Source organism: Staurois parvus, unplaced genomic scaffold (assembly GCF_062004578.1).
Source record: "Staurois parvus isolate SC_StPar_1 unplaced genomic scaffold, SC_StPar_1.0 ptg000298l, whole genome shotgun sequence".
Taxonomy (NCBI): Eukaryota; Metazoa; Chordata; class Amphibia; order Anura; family Ranidae; genus Staurois; species Staurois parvus.
Window position 1 is genome coordinate 802,360 of NW_028318094.1, and position 23,830 is coordinate 826,189.

Here is a 23,830-nt window from a genome sequence, read left to right on the forward strand (position 1 = left end):
CTAAGCCTCGAGTACCCACAGTTAGTTGGGTGTATTTGGAAGTGAAGTGTTCATAATTGTAGTTATTAGTAGTTCAAATATGTTCTGCAAGGAAGGGAGGGATTCTCTTACAGGATAAACCCATTTTATGTCATGTTGATGTCTTCGGAAATTTCAATATAAAACAGCTCTTTTGATGGGTCACCTTGACAGCTTATGATCACATTCCCTCTTTATGCCTTTAATTGGGACTTTAACAGTAACAAACCTGTTTAACATTTAAAAGAGAAGTATGGGTTTGTTAGTTTTTTTAACTCATACTTACGGAATAGGAAAACAACTGCTGCAAATGTGACTGCAGAGCTCAATCTCAGTCCCGTGAAGGCAGAGTCCTGTGAAGACTGAGATTGAGCTAGGCCAGGAATGGGCAAACTATGGCCCGCGGGCCGTATACGGCCCGGCGGACCTTTTAATCCGGCCCGCGGAGCGTGATACAAAAAAAAAACCAGCCAGGGCAGGCAAACATTTGCATCATTCAGCGCGCTCAAATGCAATGATTGGCCAGTCTCGCTGCCACTCACATCCTGATAGCCAGTGATTGGCTGTCAGGATGTGTGTAGGCGGGGCAGCGTGACGAACGTGAGGGGAGCTAGGCTCCTCTCACAGTCCGCCCTGAAGACCGGAACGGCGCGGGAACACGGCGAGAGGAACGCACGGAGCAAAGGTAAGTAAATTGACACAGGGGGGACTTGGCTTACTACTTGGGGGGGAATAGTACTATGGGGGATGAAATGTTACAAATTTTAATTTAATTTATATTAATTCACACATACACATCATTCATCTACTCTTGGTCCGGCCCCCCGGGTCCAATATATGAACCCATTGCGGCCCTCAAGTCAAAAAGTTTGCCCACCCCTGAGCTAGGCAGTCACTTTTGCAGCAGTTGTTTTCTTATTCTGCATCACAATCCTGCGCATGTTAACCACGCTTTTGCTTATCAGACGATGTTCTCGAAAACTGTATATGCCGTCATAACCTTTGAAACTGTACCTTGCGACACCGCAAATAAATTGGCAACTTCAGTCACAGAGGCACCAGCTGAGCGAGCACCAACAATTTGCCCTCTTTGAAGCTCAGTAAGCTCTGACATGACTCTGTATTACTAACAGCGCACCCAGTGAATGACGAAAGTGAGGCTTCCCACCTGTTAGCTAGGTGTCTCATCACACAGCGGAAGCAAAAAAATGTTACATCACTTCTGCTTTTAATGTGAAACATGTCGTCATTTTCACACCTGTAAATCATATAGTGTTTCCATTTCTGTCTAACCCCTGTACATGTATGGAAATTGCTTGGCATTCCAAAATAATTTGTACTTTGGCCATCAAGTCATGTAATCTACACAGGTCTTCCACAGAGCACAGCCAGGTGGGTGACACCCCTTTCTCTGTCCCAGTTTGAGACTGTAGAATGAATACAAAGGTGTCATCTCTCCATCCTGCTGACTGATCCATTTCCACTTCCCATTATTTTTCTTTTCCATCCATCATGAACAATTGTATTAAGTATGACTGATTGGTTCCCAGTCCTGCCCCTCCCTAACCCAGACAAAGTAATGCTGTATAGAAGACTGTTTGGAGTTATCGTGAAATTTAGGTACATAGGCAGACTGAATTTAACAGATATATTTAATGGTGTATTAAGGAACAAATAGTTGTATTACTTTGTGAATTCTATGTCTGCCTAAAGTTTGGCTTTATTATTTATTTATTTCAGGTACTTATATAGCGCCATCAATTTACCCAGCACTTTACATATATATTGTACATTCACATCAGTCCCTAACCCTCAAGGGGTGTACAGTCTAAGGTCCCTAACTCACATTCATACATACTAGGGACAATTTAGACAATAGCCATTTAACCTACCAGCATGTCTTTGGAGGAAACTGGCGTACCCGGAGGAAACCCAAGCAGGCACAGGGAGAACATGCAAACTCCAGGCAGGTGGTGCCATGGTTGGGATTCAAACCAATGACCATAGTACTGCCAGGTGGAAATGCTAACCATTTAGACACTGTGCTGCCCAAAAAAGTATGTTTTGGCTGGACTGAACCTTTATTAATATAAACTGCAACTAAATGTCTTTCAAGCAATCATTATGCACTTATTTTGCTCAGCTTCACCCTGTGCCATCTTTACTATTTAAAGTGATTGCAAAGTTATTTTTTTATTAAAATACCTAGCATGGCATACTTACTTGCTCGGTGTAATGATATTGCACAGAGCAGCTCCGAACCTCCTCTGCTGGGGTCCCCACCAATGCTCCAGACTCCTCTTCTGAGAGTGTGGCTTGCAATGGGGGCACACCTGTGGGTTCGCTCTCAAGCCAAGCTGTGTGCAAACATTGACAGTGCAGCTCGGCCCCGCCCCTTGCCTTCTGTTCTTTGATTGACAGGAGCAGGACCCAATGGCTCCTGCTGCTGCAGAGTCTCCTGTGAGAAGAACAGCACTGCTGCAGACATGCACAATGCTAGATCGAGATCAGGCTCAGGTAAGTATTTCAGGGGCGCTGGGGGAGCTGACATGGAAAGGGTTTTTTTACCTTAATGTAGGGAATGCATTAAGGTAAAGAACCTTTTGCCTTTGGAACAACTTTAATCCCCCACAAATGCATCAGCATTCTAGCCTGGACAGTGCCAAAGGCTTTTTAGGAAAAGTCTCCACGGGTCATTTTTTCTTGAGGCCTGGGTATTTAATTTGACATTGCTGGCAAATATACACAGCAAATCTATTTTTTAGTCCTTACTAGACTATCATCATCCTTGTAATATTTCACAAGACTGGGCTTTGCACTTCCTTATAATACCTTGTATGTTCTACAAGGAATAGGTTTGTACTGTAACCTTAGATAATTTACCAAGAATACTTTTAATAAGTATACACAGTATAGGGGCAGAATTTACAAATCCATTAAAATATTTTGGTGTAAGTATTGGCAGATACTTTCTATGCACACCAATCAGGACAAACAGTTCAAGATGGTTCCCATGTCAAGCGCTCTGCTTAATCCTTGTACATACATATAGTGTGTTTAGACTAAACATGAAGCATTGTTTGGGCTGAACATTCATTTTGGTGGCCTTGATGCCTGAAAGTTTAATCTGCTTATATTTTGTCTTCCCGAGTTCTTCCTTTCCCCCCCTCAGGCATGCTAATGAAATATTTCAATAAACATTTCCATTTTCATTGCACACTAGACCTTATTTTGGACTTCTTGACATGCTTCCCTGGGCTTCTTTTTTCCAAGCAGACAGATCATGGCTGGCAGCAAGGTGTTGTACATAGTTTCTTGAAACCATCACAGCACCCTGCCTCAGTATTCCTCCCAAGAGACCTCAGCCCTGATACAATCAGAGAACAGGTTCTTGGGAGGTGCTATACAAAAATTAAAATGTCTTGATGAGTAGATGTCAGTGTGCAGGACTAATACCCACATGTGATGCTGAGATTCAATGACAGAAAGAGCTGAAATCCACTAAATGAAACGGGGAGGGCCAGAGACTGAAAGGCTAGGACGCAGATCATCCATCAGAAAATGTTGTGGCCCCTTATACAGCTTTAGGCCTGGGCCCTCCTGGGCCTGACCTCCAGCATTCCCCAGGGCCTGCCAACTGGCTGTCCCACTGAATCTGCCCACTAGCCATCCCACTGAGTCTTTCAGTGGACCCACATTTATTTTAACACTCTTACAACTTAATATATGAAAATGAAAAGTGCATTCCAAGTCATCAGTGCTTTCAAGATTTAAACATTAACACTAACTGTGGTACTTTTTCAATGCTCCCCTCCAATCTGTCCTCCCCTAGCAGATCTTTGAAAACAAAAAAACTTCAAAGCAAAAAAACAAATATATTCAGAGAGAGACACCCAATCCTGCAAAGAAACATCCCAATAAAACAAAGAGACATCCCCATATATTCAGCAAAGAGACATGCCCATATATTAAGCAAAGAGAAATCCCAGTCCAGCAAAGAGAAGGCCCACTCCAGCACCTGTACACACTCAGCACCCCCATACCTGTACACACTCAGCTCTCCCTCACACTTGGACACACTCACCCCCCCCCCCCCCCCCACCTGTACACGCTCAACCCGCTCACAGCTGTACAAGCTCAACCCCCTCACACCTGTACCCACTCATCCCACCTTTACACACTTAACCCTCCTTCACATTTGTGTGTGTATATATATATATATATATATATATATATATATATATATATATATATATATATATATATATCTCAACCCCCCCATACACACATCTGTAAACACACACACAGCACCACCCACCCGTACACAAACATACCCTCCCTTCACTTGTACACACATCCCCTACTTGTAAAGGAGGTCTTAGTGGTCCCAGCTCTTGTATACATAAAGCTGACAGGTTGCTGAGACACTGCTGGAACCACGCACAGTCCAGTATTCAGTACAGGCAGCACACAAGAGAAGAGAAGTGAACATCCAGGGAGCAGCCAGAGGTGGAATTAAAGAGCCCAATATGTGCTCAGTGATATACAGCAGCAGTAGCTATTGACTCTTCTGTAGAAAGTCAAGGCAGCCACGTGGTGCCCCTGCACCTACCCCTGCCTTATCCTGGCCCTGCCAGGTGGCCATGCCCCTCAGGACACCGGGCTCCCTACAAGTGTATAGGCTTCCCCCCCCCTGATGGCGGCCCTGCTGGGATAGAAAGGAGTAGATGATGCTGGATATCTTCCAGCCAGGAAATGAAGGGTGTAAGCAGGTGCTGTTAGCTGTCTGGCCACGAGATGGCTCTCTTCCCATTATAGCTTGTATATAAGCAAGTTATAAACAAGTGATAGCTTCCCTTTTAACTAGAGCCCTATTGTAGTGATGTCATGAGTGAGTCCAAGTCCATACATAAGCTAGGTTGGGAAGAGCCTTAGTGCAGTTCGGGCATAAGAGCTAAATGCCCCACATCTATGCAGATGTATCCAGCAAGCAGAGGCCCAGGACAGGGCTGGAGGCCAAAGAGATAGACCTGCACCCAAAAGAGCCAGCTGTAAACTTCCTGACCCTTATGAAGGTAGGAGTATTGTGCGTTGCAAAAGGCCTTTTAGGCCAGGCCAAGAGTTCCCTAAGTGAGGCTATCCCCCAGATAGAGGTGTACCTATGGAGGAGGTGACCACAGAGATCCTATCCCAGTGAGTACAAAATGACCCTAAAGTGGTTCTAAAGGCAGAAGGTTTTTTTACCTTCATGAATTCTATGCATAAGGGTAAAAAACCTTCTGGGTGCAGCTCCCCCCCCAGCCCCCCTAACACTTAACCGAGCCCCATCTCAATCCAGTGATGAGCATGAGAGCTGGGCTTCTCCCCGGTCTCTCTCTCTTCATCGGCTCACACAGCAGTGGGAGCCATTTGTTCCTTCCCGCTGCTGTCAATCATAACTAGTGAGCCAATGAGGAGAGAGTGGGGGGGCTGAGCCACACTCTGTGTGTGAATGGACAAGGAGCACGGCTTGGGAGTGATCCTACTTAAGTGCCCCCATAGCAAGAGGCTTGCTTTTGGGAACACTTTGCTGAGGGGAGGATCCAGGACCCAAAAAGAAGCCAAGGACCCAAAATGAAGAGGATCAGGGCTGCTCTTTGCAAAACCATTGCCCAGAGAAGGTAAGTATAACAGGTTTCTTTTTTTTTTTTTAGATTCAAACCTTTAATGGCTGCATGATGCTTTCATATGTCACTAAATGTGATTGACAATGTACTGTCAAGTAACTCTGGCTAGTATGTTGGTGTTATGTGACTGTGCCATTTCCCAAGTACCACCAGTAAAGGGTTCTCTATTTATGTGTGGACATTTCTTCCTGTGGGGATATTAAGGTTAACAGAAAAGAATGTTGAGAGGAGGCCTCTGGCATGGAGAGGAGATGATGGAGGATTAAAGCCTCAACAGGAAGGTCACTGCAGAGGAGCAGGGCAGGGACTTATACTATTGGTGCCAACATCTAGCCAATTGCAAGCCCCCTACAAGCAGGGTCTGTGTGACTTGGTGCAGAATCCAATGGACATTGCGGGAAGCTCACAGTGTGCAATGAACTCAGGCTAAACAATTTAGTATGGAAGAGGAGTCTGTACAATTGTGCAATACTGAAGGCAAGGATGGGGTTAAGCTGTAAGAAGAACGTTTGTCAGGAGAAGATTTTTTTACTTTGATAAATGACACCACTTTGTGCCAAAAAATGATGGTTATGTATGATATATGAAAGCATTATGGAAAGCATAAAGAGTGTTTGAATTGTGGTGCCATCTTCACCCTTCTCACAGCAGTCTTATGAACTATTTAAACGAATACGATTTTTTGGCTCACCTTCTTGATAAGCTTGATTAATAGCTTGGATCTCCTGGTTGTTTCTTGTAGCTAGGATTTCAATTAAGACTTTTTCATCTGTTCCAGCCCCCTGCAGATAAATAAACACGGTAACTTTTAAAGTTTTCAGATTTGTCTGTCAAAACAGAAAAACAATTACCTAAATCATGACTTAACTGAAGCATTTAAAAAAAATTTCTGTCGTGTCTTTTCCAAAAAAGTTTTTAAAAATTCCCCAACTGCAGGAAATATTTTTGTACATACCAGCACACTCATTTGAGCATTTGCAGAGAGGTCAGCTGACAGTCTCCTAATGTCTGACATGTGAGGTCATATTGGTTGACCATGCAAAGCTGATGTCAAGGAATCTGATTGGCTGGAATCCATACCAAACTCTGAGGGTCTGGTATAGAATTTTGGGGAGACCTCATGCCATTTTTTTTAAACTATCCCCACTGTTGGTTTATGTCACAGGATATGTCACTGATTGTTAGGGCACCAAGGGTGCTGGCTCCCTAACAACCAGGAGGAAGCTGTGACATTTAGCAGTAATAATGATACTATTGCTAAATAGTTTGCTTTTCACACTGTAGAGGGGGGTTCAGTCAGCCAAACACCCATTTGTTCAGCCATTCACACAAGATTCTCCATAGATTGTACACAGTGCAGAACACTCCATGTTTCATCCGCTGGTTGAATGTTCTGAGCCTATAGCAGGGGTCTCCAAACTTTCTAAGAAAAGGGCCAGTTTACTGTCCTGATTTTAGGAGGGCCCGACCATGGCAATCGGCAGTAGAAAAGGTATCGGCATCAGTGGTAGTAAACATGCTCCACCTGTGGTTTCAGTAAGAGGAACTGTGTCCCAATCTTGGGGTCATTGGGAGGAATTATGCCCCATCGTTTATGTCATTGGAGGGAATTGTGTCCCATCGTTGGTGTCATTGGTGGGAATTGTGCCCCTTTTTTGGTGTCAGTGGATAAAATAGTGCCCCAAGGGCTGGATAAAAGCAAACAAAGGGCCACATCCAACCCTCAGGCCACAGTTCGGAGATCCCTGGTCTAGAGCAGTGGTTTACAAACTGCGGCCTGAGGGCTGGATGCAGACCTTTGTTTGAGGAATGAGGGCCACTTGAGTGATTTAGTAAACAGTCCCAGGCTACAATGAAATTAATTAGTTCATAATTTTGAATAGCATAATGAACACTTTCCTCCTACAGCTGCTGAATACTGGCGGGAGGGAAAGAAGAAGCCAGATTTCAGTGGTTGCAGGAGGAAAATGGAGAGGATCGGTTCCTGTATATGCTGCCCCTCCTGTGTAAAACAGAATGTGCCAGGGAGACTGCAGTGCAATTCCCTGGTGTGAGGTCAAGGACCACATAAGAGGGCTCCGAGGACTACAGGTTGAGAGCTACTCCTCTTCTAAGCACAGAGTCCCTTTACTGTCCTTTAGGCTTCAAGGGGGCCGGACTTTGCCAGTGGGAGTAGAAAATGCCCCAGCATTAATGCCCCATCGGAGGAATAGTGCCCCACTAATGGTGTCAGTAGGGGGAATGGTGCCCCATCATTAGTGCCCCAAGGGCCAGATAAAGGCAGGCAAGGGGCCACATCTGGCACCTGGGCCGCAGTTTGGAGACCAGTGGCCTATAATGTTATACTATTTTCTGTATTGGTGAATGGTAACTCAAAAGGACCATTGTTAGGGAATGTTACCAAATACAAGCTCAAAGTGCTGCCCTCTACATAACATTGCAAAACATATTCACATGTGTATTAAAAGTCCCTATGACATAAATATTAAAGTGCAGTCCATAGTGAAGATAGTGCAATAATCCTCCAAACGATGGGTGCAGAAAGCACAGTCCCCACACTCACCAGCATCCGTGGACTCTTACATATAATGTTAAGAGTCCAATGCGCATGTAGTGCAGATCATCAGGTGTTGCTGGGACTTGTGTTCCTCCTTATGGATCGCTCCTTCACTGCAAGGAATGGATTCAAAGGCTGTCGTGCTCACATAGCAAAGAATGGCCGAAAGGGCCACATTGTGTAATTAAATTTTTTATCAAGATCATATAAAAGTAATAGTTACACTTACATTAAAATCAAGAGGAAAGGCACAGATCGTGGACTGGAAGCAACTCACTGGCATGCGTTCAAGTGGCCAGATATGATGTCACCACTTGTCTCTAATGCATTTTTGGCCCTCCCATAGGGCATCTTCACAGGTCCTCTGCCTCTGAAGATGCCCTATGGGAGGGGTGAAACGCGTTAGATGGAGACAAGTGGTGACATCATATTCGGCAGGTGGAGCGCTCGCCAGTGTGCTGCTTTCGATCTGGAGATCTGTGCTTTTCCTCTTGATTTTAATGTAAGTGTAACTATTACTTTTATACGATCTTAATAAAAAATTTAATTATGCCATGTGGCCCCTTTCGCCATTCCTTGCTATGTGAGCACAACAGTCTCTGAATCCAGTCCTTGCAGTGGAAGAGCGATCCATAAGGAGGAACACAAGTCCCAGCAACACCTGATGATCTGCACTATAGGCACATTTGACTCTTAACATTTTATGTAAGAGTCCACAGATGCTATATAGAGGGCAACACTTTGAGCTTGTATTTGGTTATTAATAGGGTACACCGACCCTGTCTTAGCAGCAGTCTTGTTTCAAATCTAGTTATTTTATTACTCATTTTATGGTGGTTTTTTCACTATTTGTAATCACATACATTTATTTAGAAAAATAATTTTATGCTGGTGAAAAAATAGTGGCCTTAGCGCGGGTAATTTTGTAATTGTATTTTGTTAGGGAATGTTACATTCACTCTTCCAAAGGCAGCAAAGAAACAATTTCATATTACAAACATAACAATTATTTGTGACACTTGCATGAATGTTGGGACATTTGCAAAGCAAATTTTGAATAAATAGCCCCTTTGTGTTTGTACATACTTTGTAGGTTTTTACTTTTTTTATTGCATCTGCATTGCCATATTATTGTGAAAAGGATAGCAGAATTAAAACATACTATCATTGTCATCATTTAAGAGGCCATATGGTTCCAGTCAATGAACCTTTGTGGGCTTGAATGTGGGTATATGTTACAAGAAAACCCATTGGTTCTAGTGCTACTTTACTCCTACTTTTCCAACCAGTAGACATACCTACCTCAGTAAAATCACATGAGATCACCAGCCAGGTGTCAAGTAATGGAAGTCCAGGGTCTGGTATGTATTGCCATGTAAAGTGATTCTAAAAGGTAAATTTTTTTAAAATGATAAACATGTTATACTTACCTGCTCTGTGTAATATTTTTGCACAGAGCTGCCCCAGACATCCTCTTCTGAGGTCCCCCACCAGTGCTCCTGGCTTTTCCCCCTTTTGAGTGCCCCCATAGCAAGCCACTTTCTATGGGGCACTCGTTTGGGCCTGATCTAAAGCTAGGCTTTGTATCTATAGACACACACGATGCGGCTCAACCCACTTCCCGCTCCCTCTTCTCAGGATTTGATTGACATTGCTGCCTTACTGCTCCCTCCATGTCCAGTGAGGAGAGAGAGAGCAGTGTTGCTGCTCTTGGGCACAGCGCTTGATCGAGATCAGGCTCAGGTAAGTATTTAGGGGGGAAGGTGATCACATTCGTTTTTTTACCCTAACGCAGAGAATACATTAAGCTAAAAAACCTTCTGCCTTTACAACCACTTTACAGTTTATCTAAAACTTACACAAAAGCGAATGTGGATTGGGGGAAGGAGGCTATTTTTAAGACCCATTATATGTTTTATCATTTATGTCTCTCACATTCAGTTGCATCCCTACTTTCTGATCTTTGCACCATCTTTGAAGGCTATATTATATATTAGTAAAGAAAAATATAAGTGAATATCACTCCAAGAAAAGAAAAGAAATATATTTACAGCTATGGCTTTGTTTAACTGCTTAGCATCAAACTCGGCTGGTGTCATCATGAGTCCCAGGATCAGTTTAGATAAGGTTCCAGAGAGTTCCGACTTCAGATCTGCCATCAGGTCCTACAAAAGGTACAAATACTTTGTAATGACTAATAATACTTTTAAAAAAAAAACTTTCCTTATAGAGATATTGAAGCTGCCATTGCTCAGTTCTCGATTTACAAATGCTATTTGTCTGGTTGTCAGGCCTATCCTCCTGTTTCAATACTTTAAGTTAGTAACCCTGATGCCGATAAGGATTCCTGCCTTTGCTCTCGATATGACATTGAGTCAGAAATTGCTGACGTTAGGGTATCTGTATGATAGCATTTTCAATCGGAGGTCAGCAATGGCAGCTTCCATATTTCTCTTGGGAATGATCTACTTGAAACACTTATTCACACTGGTCCAGCAAGTTACTGAACATACGTTAATTTGCTGTATTTTGAGCATTTTGAGAAGGGCCTACCAATGAACAGCAATGGATATTTAAATCAGACTGTTCATATCTGTACATTGCAGCACCATTGTAGAGTGGGAGGAGGGCCATTGAAAGGGAGTGTCATCCTTAGCTTTGTGTTACTGAGCATTGCATTGATGTGAATTAACATGTTACTATAACACACTAGTGTGAATGGGCCCTTAAATACATGTAATATAACAGTTAACTTAAAGGTAGTTTAAGGTCCTCATCACACCTATGTGTTTTATTGCACACATTTTAATAACATTCAACACAATTACAAAAAAGTTAGGATGCTGTGTAAAATGTACATAAAAACAAAATGCAATGATTAACAAATTCCAAAAACCCTTATATCATCCACAATAGAAAACAGAAGACATTAAATCTTTAAACTGAGAAAAAGCACACTTTTAAGAAAAAGAAAAAAACTATTTTGAAAATGAAGGCTGCAATACGTGCCACAAAAGTGGAGACACGGCCATGTTGATCACCGGTGTTGTATCCCATTTTCTTTTAACAACACTTTGTAAACATCTGGGAACTAAATAGACCAGTTGCTTGTTGGTTTGGAATAGGAATGTGGTCCGTTTTTTGCCTGATATAGGATTCTAACTGCTCAACAGTTCTGGGTCTGCTTTGTCGTATTTTTCATTTCAAGATGCACTAAATATTTTATTGCTGAAAGATCTGGACTGCAGGCAGGCCAGTTAAGCACCTGGACTCTTCTCCTACACATCCATACTGTTGTCATAGGATGCAGCATGCGGTTTACCATTGTCCTGCTAATATATGCGAGACCTTCCCTGAAATAGATGTAATCTGGATGGGAGCATATGCTGCTCTAATACCTGGATATGTCTTTCAGCATTGATGGTGCCTTTCCGGATGTGCTAGCTGCCCATTCTATATGCACGAATGCACTTCAAACCATCAGATATGCAGGCATCCATGGTTGCAAAAAAGAATGTCAGATTTTGATTTGTCTGACCACAGAACAGTTTCTACTTTGCAACAACCGTGTTTTTTGGATCACGTTCAGATGTGGCCTCTTTGCATGACAAATCTTTACTTTGTATTTTTGGATGGCACAGTGAACTGTGTTCACAGACAGTAATTTCTGGAAGTATTTCTGAGCCCTTGCCCTTGTCCATAACAGAATATTGTCTGTTTGTAGTGGTGCTGTATGAGGGCCCGAAGATCATGTCCCTTGCGCACAGAGATTTCTCCAGATTCCCGGAATATTTTGATGGCATTATGTACTGTAGACGATCATATATTTAAAGTATTTGGATTTTTACATTGAGGAACATTCTGAAATTGTTTGCTCCTCGACGTCAAACAATTTCAGAATGTTCCTCGATGTCAAACAATTTCAGAATGTTCCTCAATGTCAAACAATTTCAGAATGTTCCTCGATGTCAAACAATTTCAGAATGTTCCTGAATGTCAAACAATTTCAGAATGCTCCTTGATGTCATTCTGAAATTGACAATTTTTAGATGCAGTTTTTCACAGATTGGTGATCCCCTGTACTTCTTTACTTCTGAGACACTGACTCTCTAAGATGCTTTTTTTATACCCAATCATGTTACTGACCTGTTGCCAATTAACCTCATTAGCTGCAAAATATTCTTATAGCTGTTCCTGGTTAGTTCCACTAAAGCCAGCCATAGAAGGTTCGAAGCTTGGCCAGTTCAGCAGGAACTGGCCGAGATTCAAACAATCTATGAGCAGGCTGATTGTACCCAAATTGATTGTTGTACGGCATGGGTACAACCAGCCGGTCGGATTCTTCATGTGATTATTACCATTGGCTATATTAACTAGCAATAATCACTGTGTTCTCCTGGCAGGGACAGCTCCCCACGCACCCCCCCTCCCCACCCCAGTCGGGAGAAAGTAATAGCTTTGCTAGAGGGATTCTTACATCATCATTGCCTGTATTGATGGAGGAACCAAGTGATTTTCTTTCCTGCAACCTTGGCTTGCAAAACCACATCTATGGCCGGCTTTACTTGGCCAGCTTTTTGTTGCCCCATCCAAACTTTTTTGAGATTTGTTGCTGTCGTCATTTTCAAAATTACCTATTTTTTTCTTAAAATGGTATATGTTCTCAGTTTAATCATTTTGGAATTGTGATTTTTTACAGGTTAGCCATTGTTTTACCTGGTGCTAGTTCATATCTGTGCAATGCATTGACTTGCACTGTTGGTTTTTGTATGCATAAGTGGGCATTCTAGGGCCTAGTGTTGCAGAGGAAAATGCAAGAGTGTTGATAGCACACATAAAAATATACATGGAAAAGTGTGAATCCAGCCTAAGGGTCTATTTACACATGTCCATTTTCATGCAGCAAAATGCATTTAAAGAAGAACTGTGATTTCTTCGTATGCGGCTGGTTCTCACCTCTGTGCTGCAATTTAGTGTGTTCTAAAAAGAATCTATAAGGGCCTATTCATTCCTACACGTGTATTAGTATACATGCTACAATTTCTAAGACATAAAAACAGACTTACACGTCCAAAGTGTGACTTAAAAGCTTTCCTGATTTCTTGCCTCTGGGAATTAGTGCGCTTAGTCAGTATGTCGATAATAGAGTCCTCATCGGTACCTGCGGTAAAAAACACCTTTATTTAACATACAGCTTCTGCCTCCCTTTCACTTTACTCTGTTTTTTTCTTGCGATAATGTAAAAAGTAAAGTGCTTTTTTACATTTAATAGTGTATTAATGGATAAAAGAGTTACATTTATTTATATAATTTATATCTGTCTAGTGTTCAGCTTTAAATCTTTGTAGTTATGACTGTTCATTATCTAGCTTTGTCTGACATTTTGATAAGTGTAACACCCTCTCGTGTACTACTAGTACAGTGTAGTATAGTGTAGGTATGACTCATGGTAGTTGTGTGAATCTGTGATTGAGGTCGGGTTATTGCAGGTCAGATGGATGACTCAAGTTGTGGCTCTATTGGCTCCTCCTGACTCTGGAGGACCATAGAACCTTCCAGAAGTCAGTAAGTAAGAAGGTGTGGAACCTAATCTGCATGTTCATGGGAGTCCAGCCAGTCCTAGGTTTGGGGGCCCTGGTAGAGTGGGGGACTGGCCCATAAATATGGGAGAGTCAGGCTGAAAGAGGAGTCGGGTGGAAGATGGAGTTCGTCATTGTCTGGGAGGGGTCCCTAAGGTCTAGGGAGGATGGCCTTCAGTCTGGGCTTGGGCTGGCTTAGGAGGATGCATTCAGCAGTGAGGCATGAATGGGATCGAGATCTGGAGCAGCAGGAAGCAAAAAGGACAGAGTGAGTACAGCAGCACTCTCTGGGATCTACAAGGGGAAAGACTGCCTCATGTAGCAAGCTTTCTAAGGACAGCGCTGGGCTCAATCCTTTATGCTTGTCCTAGGAGATATTTCGAGAAGCCAGGATGGCTGGTAGTGTTCGCAAGCTGTGGAGCCGTGAGCAGCTCTGCAGGAGGACAGAAGATATCTTTGCATGTAGTTACGAGAAGTTAAGCTGATTTTTGAGGGGCTGCTAGTTCCTTGCCCATAAAGGGCTGTTGCTACTAATCAGCAATGACTGATGGCTTTCAAGAAAAAGAACAGTCCAAGATCTGCCTTTGTACATAGGAAGGAAGTTGTCACCCCTTCACTGATTCAAGCAAACTGGGCATCCCATAATCCCTATTTCCTTATCCAAGCTGATTTCCCCTAATAAAATGACAAAACCAAGCCCACGGACTGGTTACTGTCTCTTGGATGCAAGTCTGTGTGTGAAATAACTGTTGCCTGGCTGTGCAGAGAGAAGCTTATAGGGTACCTACAACACAGCGGCCATCACGAGGGTAGCGCTACAGAAGCAAAATGTTCTCACAGTGGATGCATAAGCTTGTAGACATTCTTACCAAAGCCTTTCATTGCTTTCCTCAAAGCCTTCCCATCATTGTCCGCATTAAAATCAGCAGCAGCAAATATGGTGCCTTTCAACTGAAGGAGAAATTATAGGCATGAATATACAAACCTACTAACAAAGGCTTTCAGTACTGTTCTTTAACTATGTGTTACATTTTCTTGATAGCTTTATGATATGTTACAATCACGTATTAAATGTATACCTTATTAGGCAACTAATTAGGCGTGTTGGAAAGATTTGGGATTGCAGCTTCTTTTGTGGGATTTCCAGTAAAATGTTTATTAAATAGGGATGAAAGATAACCAGGGCTGGGCCAAGGGAGGGACACCTGTCTTGGGCACTTTGCAGGGAGAGGGCATAGCTGAGGAGGGAGCTTCCACGTCCTCCACACTTTGGCATCTTTACCTTGGGTGTCACTAGACCTTGCCTTACCACTGATGGTAACATGTAAAGCACACTTAAAATGCTAAAGTGCTTACAACACAGTATTGCACACCAAAATGCATAGGTATGAATACAGCTTAACTTTAATGAAACTATTTGGTGGAAGTCCAGCTATTTGAGCTCTAGCAATAGACAACTGTCGTGTCACAATAGGTCACCATGGTGTCATAATCACTCAGCCTTGAGTTCTAATAGCTCACCCTGGTGTCATGAGAACTCAGCCTGTTATTATACAATAATATCTTACCCTGTGATATAATACATACTACAGGGTCACAATAGCTGTATAAATGATGCTGGCCATACACTTGTAGATGTCTCTTAATTCTCCTATCCATGTTAAACATGGTGGATGAAGAAATCTGAACTGAATCTTTTGATTTTTCAGTTCAAGTTTGCTGAGGCAGGTGGTGCAGACAAAGTATTTTTGGCCAATTCAGCAGTAATCAGAAGAAATTTGAGACCTGGGTAGCCCTGTTGGCATCACCCAGCTCGATGGATTATCTGCCCTTAAGCCAGGCCATACACAAATTAAACTTCGGTCAGTTCAACAGGGACTATCCATGGGCACTGCGGTTGACTGATCGACTTCTGTAAAACTGCCCTTTCAGATTCTCCCTGCACAATCAGTGCTGCAGGCTATAGCCTGCAATCCTGATCAGTGTATTGTGATGATGGGAAGTCTCAACAAAATGACACAGCAGTGAGGATTCCTCCATCCACCTCAAATGTATAGATGGGGGAATTGGGTCAGTTTTTTTTTTTTGCAATCCACCTGTTAAATGAAAAAACGGACTCATCTATGGGCTGCCTTAGACTAATGTCAAAATAACTTACCCTGGTGTCAATAATAAATTAGCCTGATGAATAATTATTAATCCTCTTGTTACATTAGCTCACTTTTGGCATCATAATAATTTACCCTGGTGTTACAATAGTTTACCCTTACCCTGGTGTAATATTAACTAACTCTCAAATGGCTTATCCTAGTTTCATAGTAACTTATTTTGGCAATATAACATTTTACTCTTTCTCCATACTAACATCCTCATGACCACAAAATAGCACCATGGCTTACCTTTGCTTCAAAAGAACCAGCCATGACTTCAAAATAGTTTACTTTGGCTCTATAACAGCTTACTCTAGTAAACTAATAACTTCATGAGCCATAATCTCTTGTTCACATGCATGGGGATGGAGCATCCCCAACTAAAGGGTAGGGAAGGATGTATTCATCAAAGGCTTAGTTACAGTTCAGTGTTTGTTGTTTATTAGCAGGTAGCAAATAGTGAAGAAACCCTTATACCTAGCATGCCTTTGCTAAACTCTTGTATCACTAATGGATCAATTAATCTAAAGGTTTGATGTTGTGAGACCAGGGATAGTGAAGTCAAACTCCAACAGCAATTTAGAACCCAAAAGAAAGAGCACCCAGAGGTAATGGACACTCAGAGCATCAATTACATTATCTAAAGACCTTTTTCTCAGTTATAAACACATTATTTACTTTATCTAATGAAGGAAGTTGATCTGATTTGCCTCCTTTGGGAAATGTCAGGCAGCCATTCTAGTGTAATGAGGTTTTCTTAATTGAACATCACAGTTTTCTATTCCCAAGTAACTTCAATGCAAAGCAGTAGGCACAAAATGCAAAAAAGTCTGGCTCAAAATAATAGTGTCCTAGACTCATGAATAACATTGAAGCACAGCGATAAAAGTCAATCAACCTTTATTTGTATTTTGTTTTAATGGCCAATTACAGTAGCTCTGTCCGGGTTATAACTCACAAATCTCCTTTCTAAAAAGAAATCGGTTTCTAAATACTGCTATCATAAATTCTCATAGTATTGGGAAGCGCCACTTCCACTGAAATCATATTTTTATTAAGCAATCATAGGGAAAGCGCACTGCGATTTTCAATTAAAGCAAATCTGAACTGTAAATGAAAACTAGAGGTTAGCCATCAAAATGTTACAGTATATCTAAAGAATGTCCAAGGGTTGGAACTTCTGTAAAGTTTATATTGTTGTGTGTTCCTGTTGGGGAGATCCGCCCAACTATTTGTCCTGAGGACACTGGAACAGCAATTAACGGGGAATCCCAGCTGTTACCTGAACAGAAGGGAAAATCTTCGAATCAGGAAGCCTGTCAAAAAAGGCATTTCCCCTGCCTTTGAGAAGATCCTTAGTTCCTTCTTGTTTTGTGTTTGGGACAGGAAGTAAAGGGAAATCTCAACAGCAATACAGAAACAGCAAAAAACCCCAAAAACTCAAACTGCTTCATACGCTAAGAAAAACTCTTTATACTCATTGCCTACCATGCACAACTGCACCAGATTCTAAGTGCACCAGTTTTAGTAAATCTACCCCATATTGCCTATAATTTATTGAACATAAAAAAGGCATAGAAAATTAACATCCCCGTTACGGCTGCTTCCCATGAATGTACGGAAGATGTAGGTGTAAATATCCCTAAAACCCAATTATTTCAGATGCATCAAAACAAAGGGTGTGCAAAGTGTTACAGATAGTTTTCTTTCAAAAGCAGCTACAGCCTGAGTAGAAGAACCTGTCCCCTGCCTGCATGCTGCATTACACTCTGTGTAGAAGCAGTGGTGTCTTTGTAGAGGTCCTAGTTGAATCAGAGCTGGAACTATCCAATCAGCAGTGAGAATGGGCTTTTGCTGACTGCAGAGCTATAGGTCTGACATTTATTAGGGGTCTAGTCATATGAAAGTAGAAAGACCATGGCTTCCACACATAAAACAAGGGTCCTAGCAGGGGACAGGTTCTTCTACTTCTGACTGTCTGTAACACTTTGCACACCCTTTGTTTTGATGCATCTGAAATTATTATGCAATTTAAACGAAATGATCAGTTGGGCTTTAATCAATAAAACACTATTGCCCACCCAAAGTGATCCATTCACACATCAGAGCTAGTGCCAAAGCATGTTTGCTGGTGTGATCCCAAACTCCTGAATGCATAGTTGTCTTTAAATGACAACCTGTTGCTACATCAAAACTACACTTCTAGTTTTACATCCTTGCTGGTACACAATCAATTGATTCATATTAAAGTATAACTAAAGGCAACCTTTTCTAGTTCTGGATACAGTGAAGATGAATTAGAATACCTGTCAGTTTTTATTGCCACCTGATCCCTCTAGGGAGATTCACTCTATTTGTTCTGATTGTCATCATTACTAAGGGTGAAATTGCAAGAATTTTCCAAGTTTTGGGTTGTCACCAGAACAGGAATAGAGGGGAAATCTTCTAAGAGAGACACTAGTCAAGGTGACTACCAGGAATTTTCTCACTTTGGAGAGATTCCTTCTGAATTGCTTTTTCAACTATGGGGCAGCAAGTGAGAGGAAATCTCCTCAATGGCAAAAAGAACTGACAAGGGTTAGAACCCTCCCTAATCTATTCAAAATTAGAAAAAAAAAGTCCCTTTACTTCTATTTTAGGGGGTTGGCCATGCAGTTAATGCTATGACAAGGTCACGTGATGAGGAGAGGAACATAATAAAAATATTGTATATATATATATATTTTTTTTGTATTGTGCCTGTTAACTACTACTACTAAAGGCAGGTAGTTTCAATTTACAGTTTGGTCTGCTATATTCAGTGTGCTAGAATGTCCATCTGTCATGTCCGTTAGTCCTGGTACAATGGAAAATATAAAGGATAAGTCTGGATTTCTTAGAGACAACATGTTTGTTACTGAGGCTGGACAGATCGATCCTTCAAAAACCACTCCACATTCAATCAGAGTAAACAGACAGAAAGAGAAGTGACCACAATGCATTACTTTTTTATGCCTGAGCCAGAATGCATTGGAAAGACCCAAAGATAACATAAAAGTCAAACAATTACCAGTGCTGTTTTATGAAGAAGCAAAATGTTAGCAGGATATCTAGTACAATTTAGGAAACAAAATTAGATGGTTAGTGAAAGCACGCATGTTAGCTTTGTTTAAAGGAAACCTGTAATGAGAGAACAATGGAGGTTGCCAGTTCTGATCTCCTTCTACAAAATAGCTAGTTACATAGCAATCATGCTGATCATACAACCTCAATCATTTCTGGGTCACTGACCCAGAACAAGCATGCAGATTGAAAGTTCTGACTTTAGTTTGATATCACAAGAGGAATACTTGTTCTGTGATGCAAAAAGTCCAAGAACCAACATGACAGCCAGCATAATACCACTTCCAGAAGGAGAAGAAGAATGGCAATTCTTATTTCCCTCAGTAGAGGTCTGAGGCAAGCAAGCAGCAGAAAGGGAGGCTGTGGTGCTACTAGCTGGGTTAGTGTGGCCTCTAAGCAGTAGGTGCAGTAAAAGAAAAGGGAGATATCATCCTTTGTTCCAACCTCGATGCGTGAAGCAAGTGTCGCACTAAGCTCCCATTTCTGATAGGCTGCTTGGGCGGCTTCTGGGAAAAACTCCCCAGCGGCACTAAAAAATGAAGAGGAACAACTCACAAGGGAAGTTAAGACTGAAATTCTAGAATAATTTAATAACACAGAGTGAGGAACATCAACCCATGGCGGCCAAGACAAATCAGTCAGTTTCCAACCGCTTACCATGACTGAGCAGGTGAAGGCTGACTTCTGATTCTATGGGTCATTGTATACCATCATACAGAACAGTAATTGCATTGAATTAATTTTTCAGGTCACGCTCTGCTACATTAATGGAAGAAAAATATGAAGGCTGCCATTGCTGACTTGTTTCTGAAAATGCTAACTGCCTGTCTGCTGCTTGCATACATTGTGAGTCACTGACCTAGAACAAACTTCTATTAGAAAGTCAAAACCCCTGACCTCCTTATGTTTTGCAGGTCATTAAACCATAAAGTATTATAATCATTGGATCACCATGCCTCCTGGGCTAATAACCTTTTCAGAAGTAGAGGTCAGCAATTACAGCCTACGTACATCTCTTAGTACAGGTTAGCTCTAGGCCACATTTATCCTTGTATCGCATATCTATTATTTACTTATTACAGGTACTTATATAGCACCATCAATTTAAACAGTGCTTTACATATATACAGTGCTGTGAAAAAGTCTTTGTCCCCTTCCTGATTTTTTTTATTTTTTTGCATATTTGTCACACTTAAATGATTCAGATCAAACTAATTTTAATATTACACATTGATAATCTCAGTAAATACAAAATGCAGTTTCTAAAAGATAATTTCATTTATTAAAGGGAAAAAAAGCTGTCCAAACCTGCCTGCCCATGTGTGAAAAAGTAATTGGCCCCCTCCCTAGCTAAATCATGAATGAACTGGGATTACCCACATTTTTTAGAAAGTGGAGTAAAATTTCCACACCCGGGCCTGATTACTGCCAGACCTGTTGAACCAAATAATTAGCTGAATAGAGACTGTCTGACAAAGTGAAACACGCTAAAAAGATCTCAAAAAACAAAGGAAATTAAAGAACAGATGAGAAATAAAGTAATTGACATATCATCCTGGAAAAGGTTACAAAGCCATTTCTAAGGCTTTGGGACTCCAGTGAACCATGGTGAGGGCCATTATCCACAAAGGGAGAAAACTTGAAACAGTATTGAACCTTCAGAGGAAGGGGGAAATACTGTACTTTTTCACAACACTGTATATTGTACATTCACATCAGTCCCTAACCCTCAAGGGGCGTACAATCTAAGGTCCCTAACTTACATTCATACATACATATACTAGGGACAATTTAGACAGGAGCCAATTAAAATACCAGAATGTCTATAAAGAGTGGGAGAACTGATGTAGGCACTGGGAGAACATTCAAACTCCAAGCAGCTAGTGCCATGGTGGGGAATTGAACCACCAACTCTAGTGCTGCTAGGTAGAAGTGCTAACCACTTAGCCACTGTACTGCCCACACTTTTTCATGTGTTTTGAAAATTATTACGATCGTGTACTGTATGTGCTAAATAGTGTGTTGCCATTGAATTTCCATGGTACCCCAACAGACACATGAAAAAACAAACATGTCTGACTTTCAGCACATTGTAAAAGTATGCAGTAAAATGCATTCATTGCTTTGCAGTGTGCTGGAAAAAAACATTAGTCCAGTGTGTTTTGTGATCCCTGTACATGGCTTAAGAGCCCATTGCAAAATGACGTGATAAAAAATGCGTATTAAAAGAGAAGTGCGGGATTAAATAAAAATAAACATACATACTCACCTAGATGGATGCAGGATCAGTCCCATGCGGCATCTGCCCCCGCTGCCTCTGAGACCGAGCAGTTAAAGACAGCTGATCGCTCAGTTCTCAGTCTTCAGTGAGCAGAGAACCGGTGAGTATCAGTCACCAACTCTCTGCTCTGCCCCTTCAGTGCTCACTAGAGAGATGGGCTGTGGAGGGGGCAGAAAGTGCTGGCTCAGGCTCTCAGCGGTGCGCTGAGAGGCTGAGCCAGCTGCCAGTCCTGGCATCTGGATTGATCCTGTCATTTAAGTTGGGATCTCTCCAGAGACTGAACCATGGACTTTTGCTGCTGCTGGTCACAAGAGTGCAAAATTAAGTGATCCATAAGAGAAGTACAGCCAAAAGAGCTTTGGCACTACTTCTCCTTTAATGTGCATGAAATGTAAATGGACCTTAAAGTGGCATTAAACCCAAAATTAATACTTTATTATATTACAGCTTACCACTTCTTAGATGTGGGGGCTGAATATTTTTGTCAGTCAGCAGCTCCAAAAACAGCCAGTCATCTGTCTCACTATCCAGCGGTGTGTTCACCCCAGCCGGGTTCACCAGTCGTCCTCCCTCCCTGATGCCGGCATCCTAACTGTAGGCACCCAGCTGTGACAGCTTGTGGCTTCACAGCCAGGTGCCCACTGTGCATGCTTGAGCAGTCATGTGCATTGTGAATGGTCCCGCAGTCCTCTGGGATTGCCGAGCGGAAGTGGGAGTGGGCACTTCTCAAAATCGGGTACCTGCTCCCCAAAGATGCCGATTCATCATGTTGAGCAAGGGACCAGTCCCTAAAGTGGAACTTCTCCTTTTGGCTGGAGCTCTGTTTTAAGGATGAGTCATGAGAATCTCTATATGCATGCTTCCATCTCTTTATGTAGACTGGTAGACCAACAGCAGCTCTGCATATACCGTGCTCAGCATAAGAGTACACACCAACAGATTTGTCAGAAAAACTTTCCTTTCAGAATCAACATTTTCTATGGGACAATATACTACAAAGTACTCCCACAAATGTAGACCATTGATGCAAACAAGATTTGGTAATTTGCACACACAAAAAAGACCATGTTGCAAAAATGAATACACCTCAATGAAAGTCTTAGGAGCAAAGCTAAATTTTAGACAGCAGAATCCTAATTAACAAGAATTCAACTACAGGTGAGTCTAATTATTCATTAAACATGTGTCCAGCAGACATTTGATTATAAAAGGGCGTTATTTAAAGAAAACCTTCTCAATTTATGCTGTTAGCAATGGCACCACATGGAAGAGAAATGGCACAAGGCGGGAAAGAAAATTTCTTTACACAAGAAAGGTGATGGCTACAAGAAGATCAGTAAAGTTTTACTGAATACTGTTGCAAACGTGATACAAAAATTTAACAAAGATGGAACTGCAACCATCTCACAGAGATGTCCAGGCCATCCATGGAAGTTAACACCTTGATGGGCGTGTCTTCTGATTAGAAAGGTTGAAGAACATTGCCATGCAAGTTCACTGCAGTTAGCTAAAGAAGTAGAAAGCCATGCTGGAGTGATTGTTTCCTGTGATACAATATGGCATACACTGCAGAGGAATGGCATGCATGGGTGTCATCTATGAAGGAAGCCTCCCCTAAATCCCATGTACAAAAAAGCCAGCCTAGAATTTGCCAGGGCCCATGCTGAAAAAGAAGACTACTGGGACTGTACTCTGGAGTGGTGAGACCAAGGTAAATATTTTTGGAACTGATGGCTTCAAAACTGTATGGTGTCCAAAGGTGAGGAGTACAAAGAAAAATGCACGGTGCCTACAATGAAACATGGTGGTAGCAGTGTCCTTCTGTGGGGCTGCATGTGTCGGGGAGCTGCATTTCATTGATGGTATCATGATTCTGTGCCCTTAGTGGTTGTGCACTTTTCCAGCATGACAATGATCCAAAACACACATCTAAGGCCACTGTTGCATTTCTGATGAAGAACCGGGTGAAAGTAATTCAATGTCCAAGTATGGTTCCTGATCTGAACCCAATCAAACACCTATGGGGAATTCTGAAGAGACAAGTTAAGCTTCACTCTCCATCCAGCATCCAGGCTCTAAAAGAGGTCGTTCTTGAAGAATGGAAAAAGATAGTTGTTGCAATGTCACCAACTTGTTCATTCCATGCCTTGAAGACTTGGTGCTGTCCTTACAAATCATGGAGGTCATACAAAATACTAGATGTAGTAGTTTTTGGTGTGGGATGTATTCATTTTTGCAACAACTAATTTGAGTAAAACTGAAGATTTTGTAAACTAGCTTATGTTATTAACCTTACTTTCATGTAATGAGCTGAAACAAATAAAACTCAGTTTTGTCAACATTTTGGAACTTGTTCTTGAGTTCATTGAGAAATTGATTAAAATCTTACTTTTCAAAAGGGGTGTACTCATTTATGCTGAGCACTGTACATCAGGCACCACAGTACCAACAATACGGCACTCCTGGTTCAATGTTTT

The 23,830-nt window shown here is 41.8% G+C and overlaps 1 protein-coding gene across 3 annotated transcripts in view; it reads right to left on the bottom strand.

Moving 5' to 3' along the window:
• Nucleotides 1-23,830, bottom strand: part of ANXA6 (annexin A6) — a 158,212-nt gene that overhangs the window by 29,825 nt on the left and 104,557 nt on the right. For all 3 annotated transcript variants that reach the window (XM_089682788.1, XM_089682790.1, XM_089682789.1), the window contains 5 exons: nt 19,517-19,601; nt 14,690-14,771; nt 13,308-13,402; nt 10,293-10,406; nt 6,376-6,466 (listed from right to left, as the gene is read on the bottom strand). In XM_089682788.1, coding sequence (XP_089538914.1) covers nt 6,376-6,466; nt 10,293-10,406; nt 13,308-13,402; nt 14,690-14,771; nt 19,517-19,601 — 467 coding nt within the window. The remainder of the gene's footprint in view (nt 1-6,375; nt 6,467-10,292; nt 10,407-13,307; nt 13,403-14,689; nt 14,772-19,516; nt 19,602-23,830) is intronic.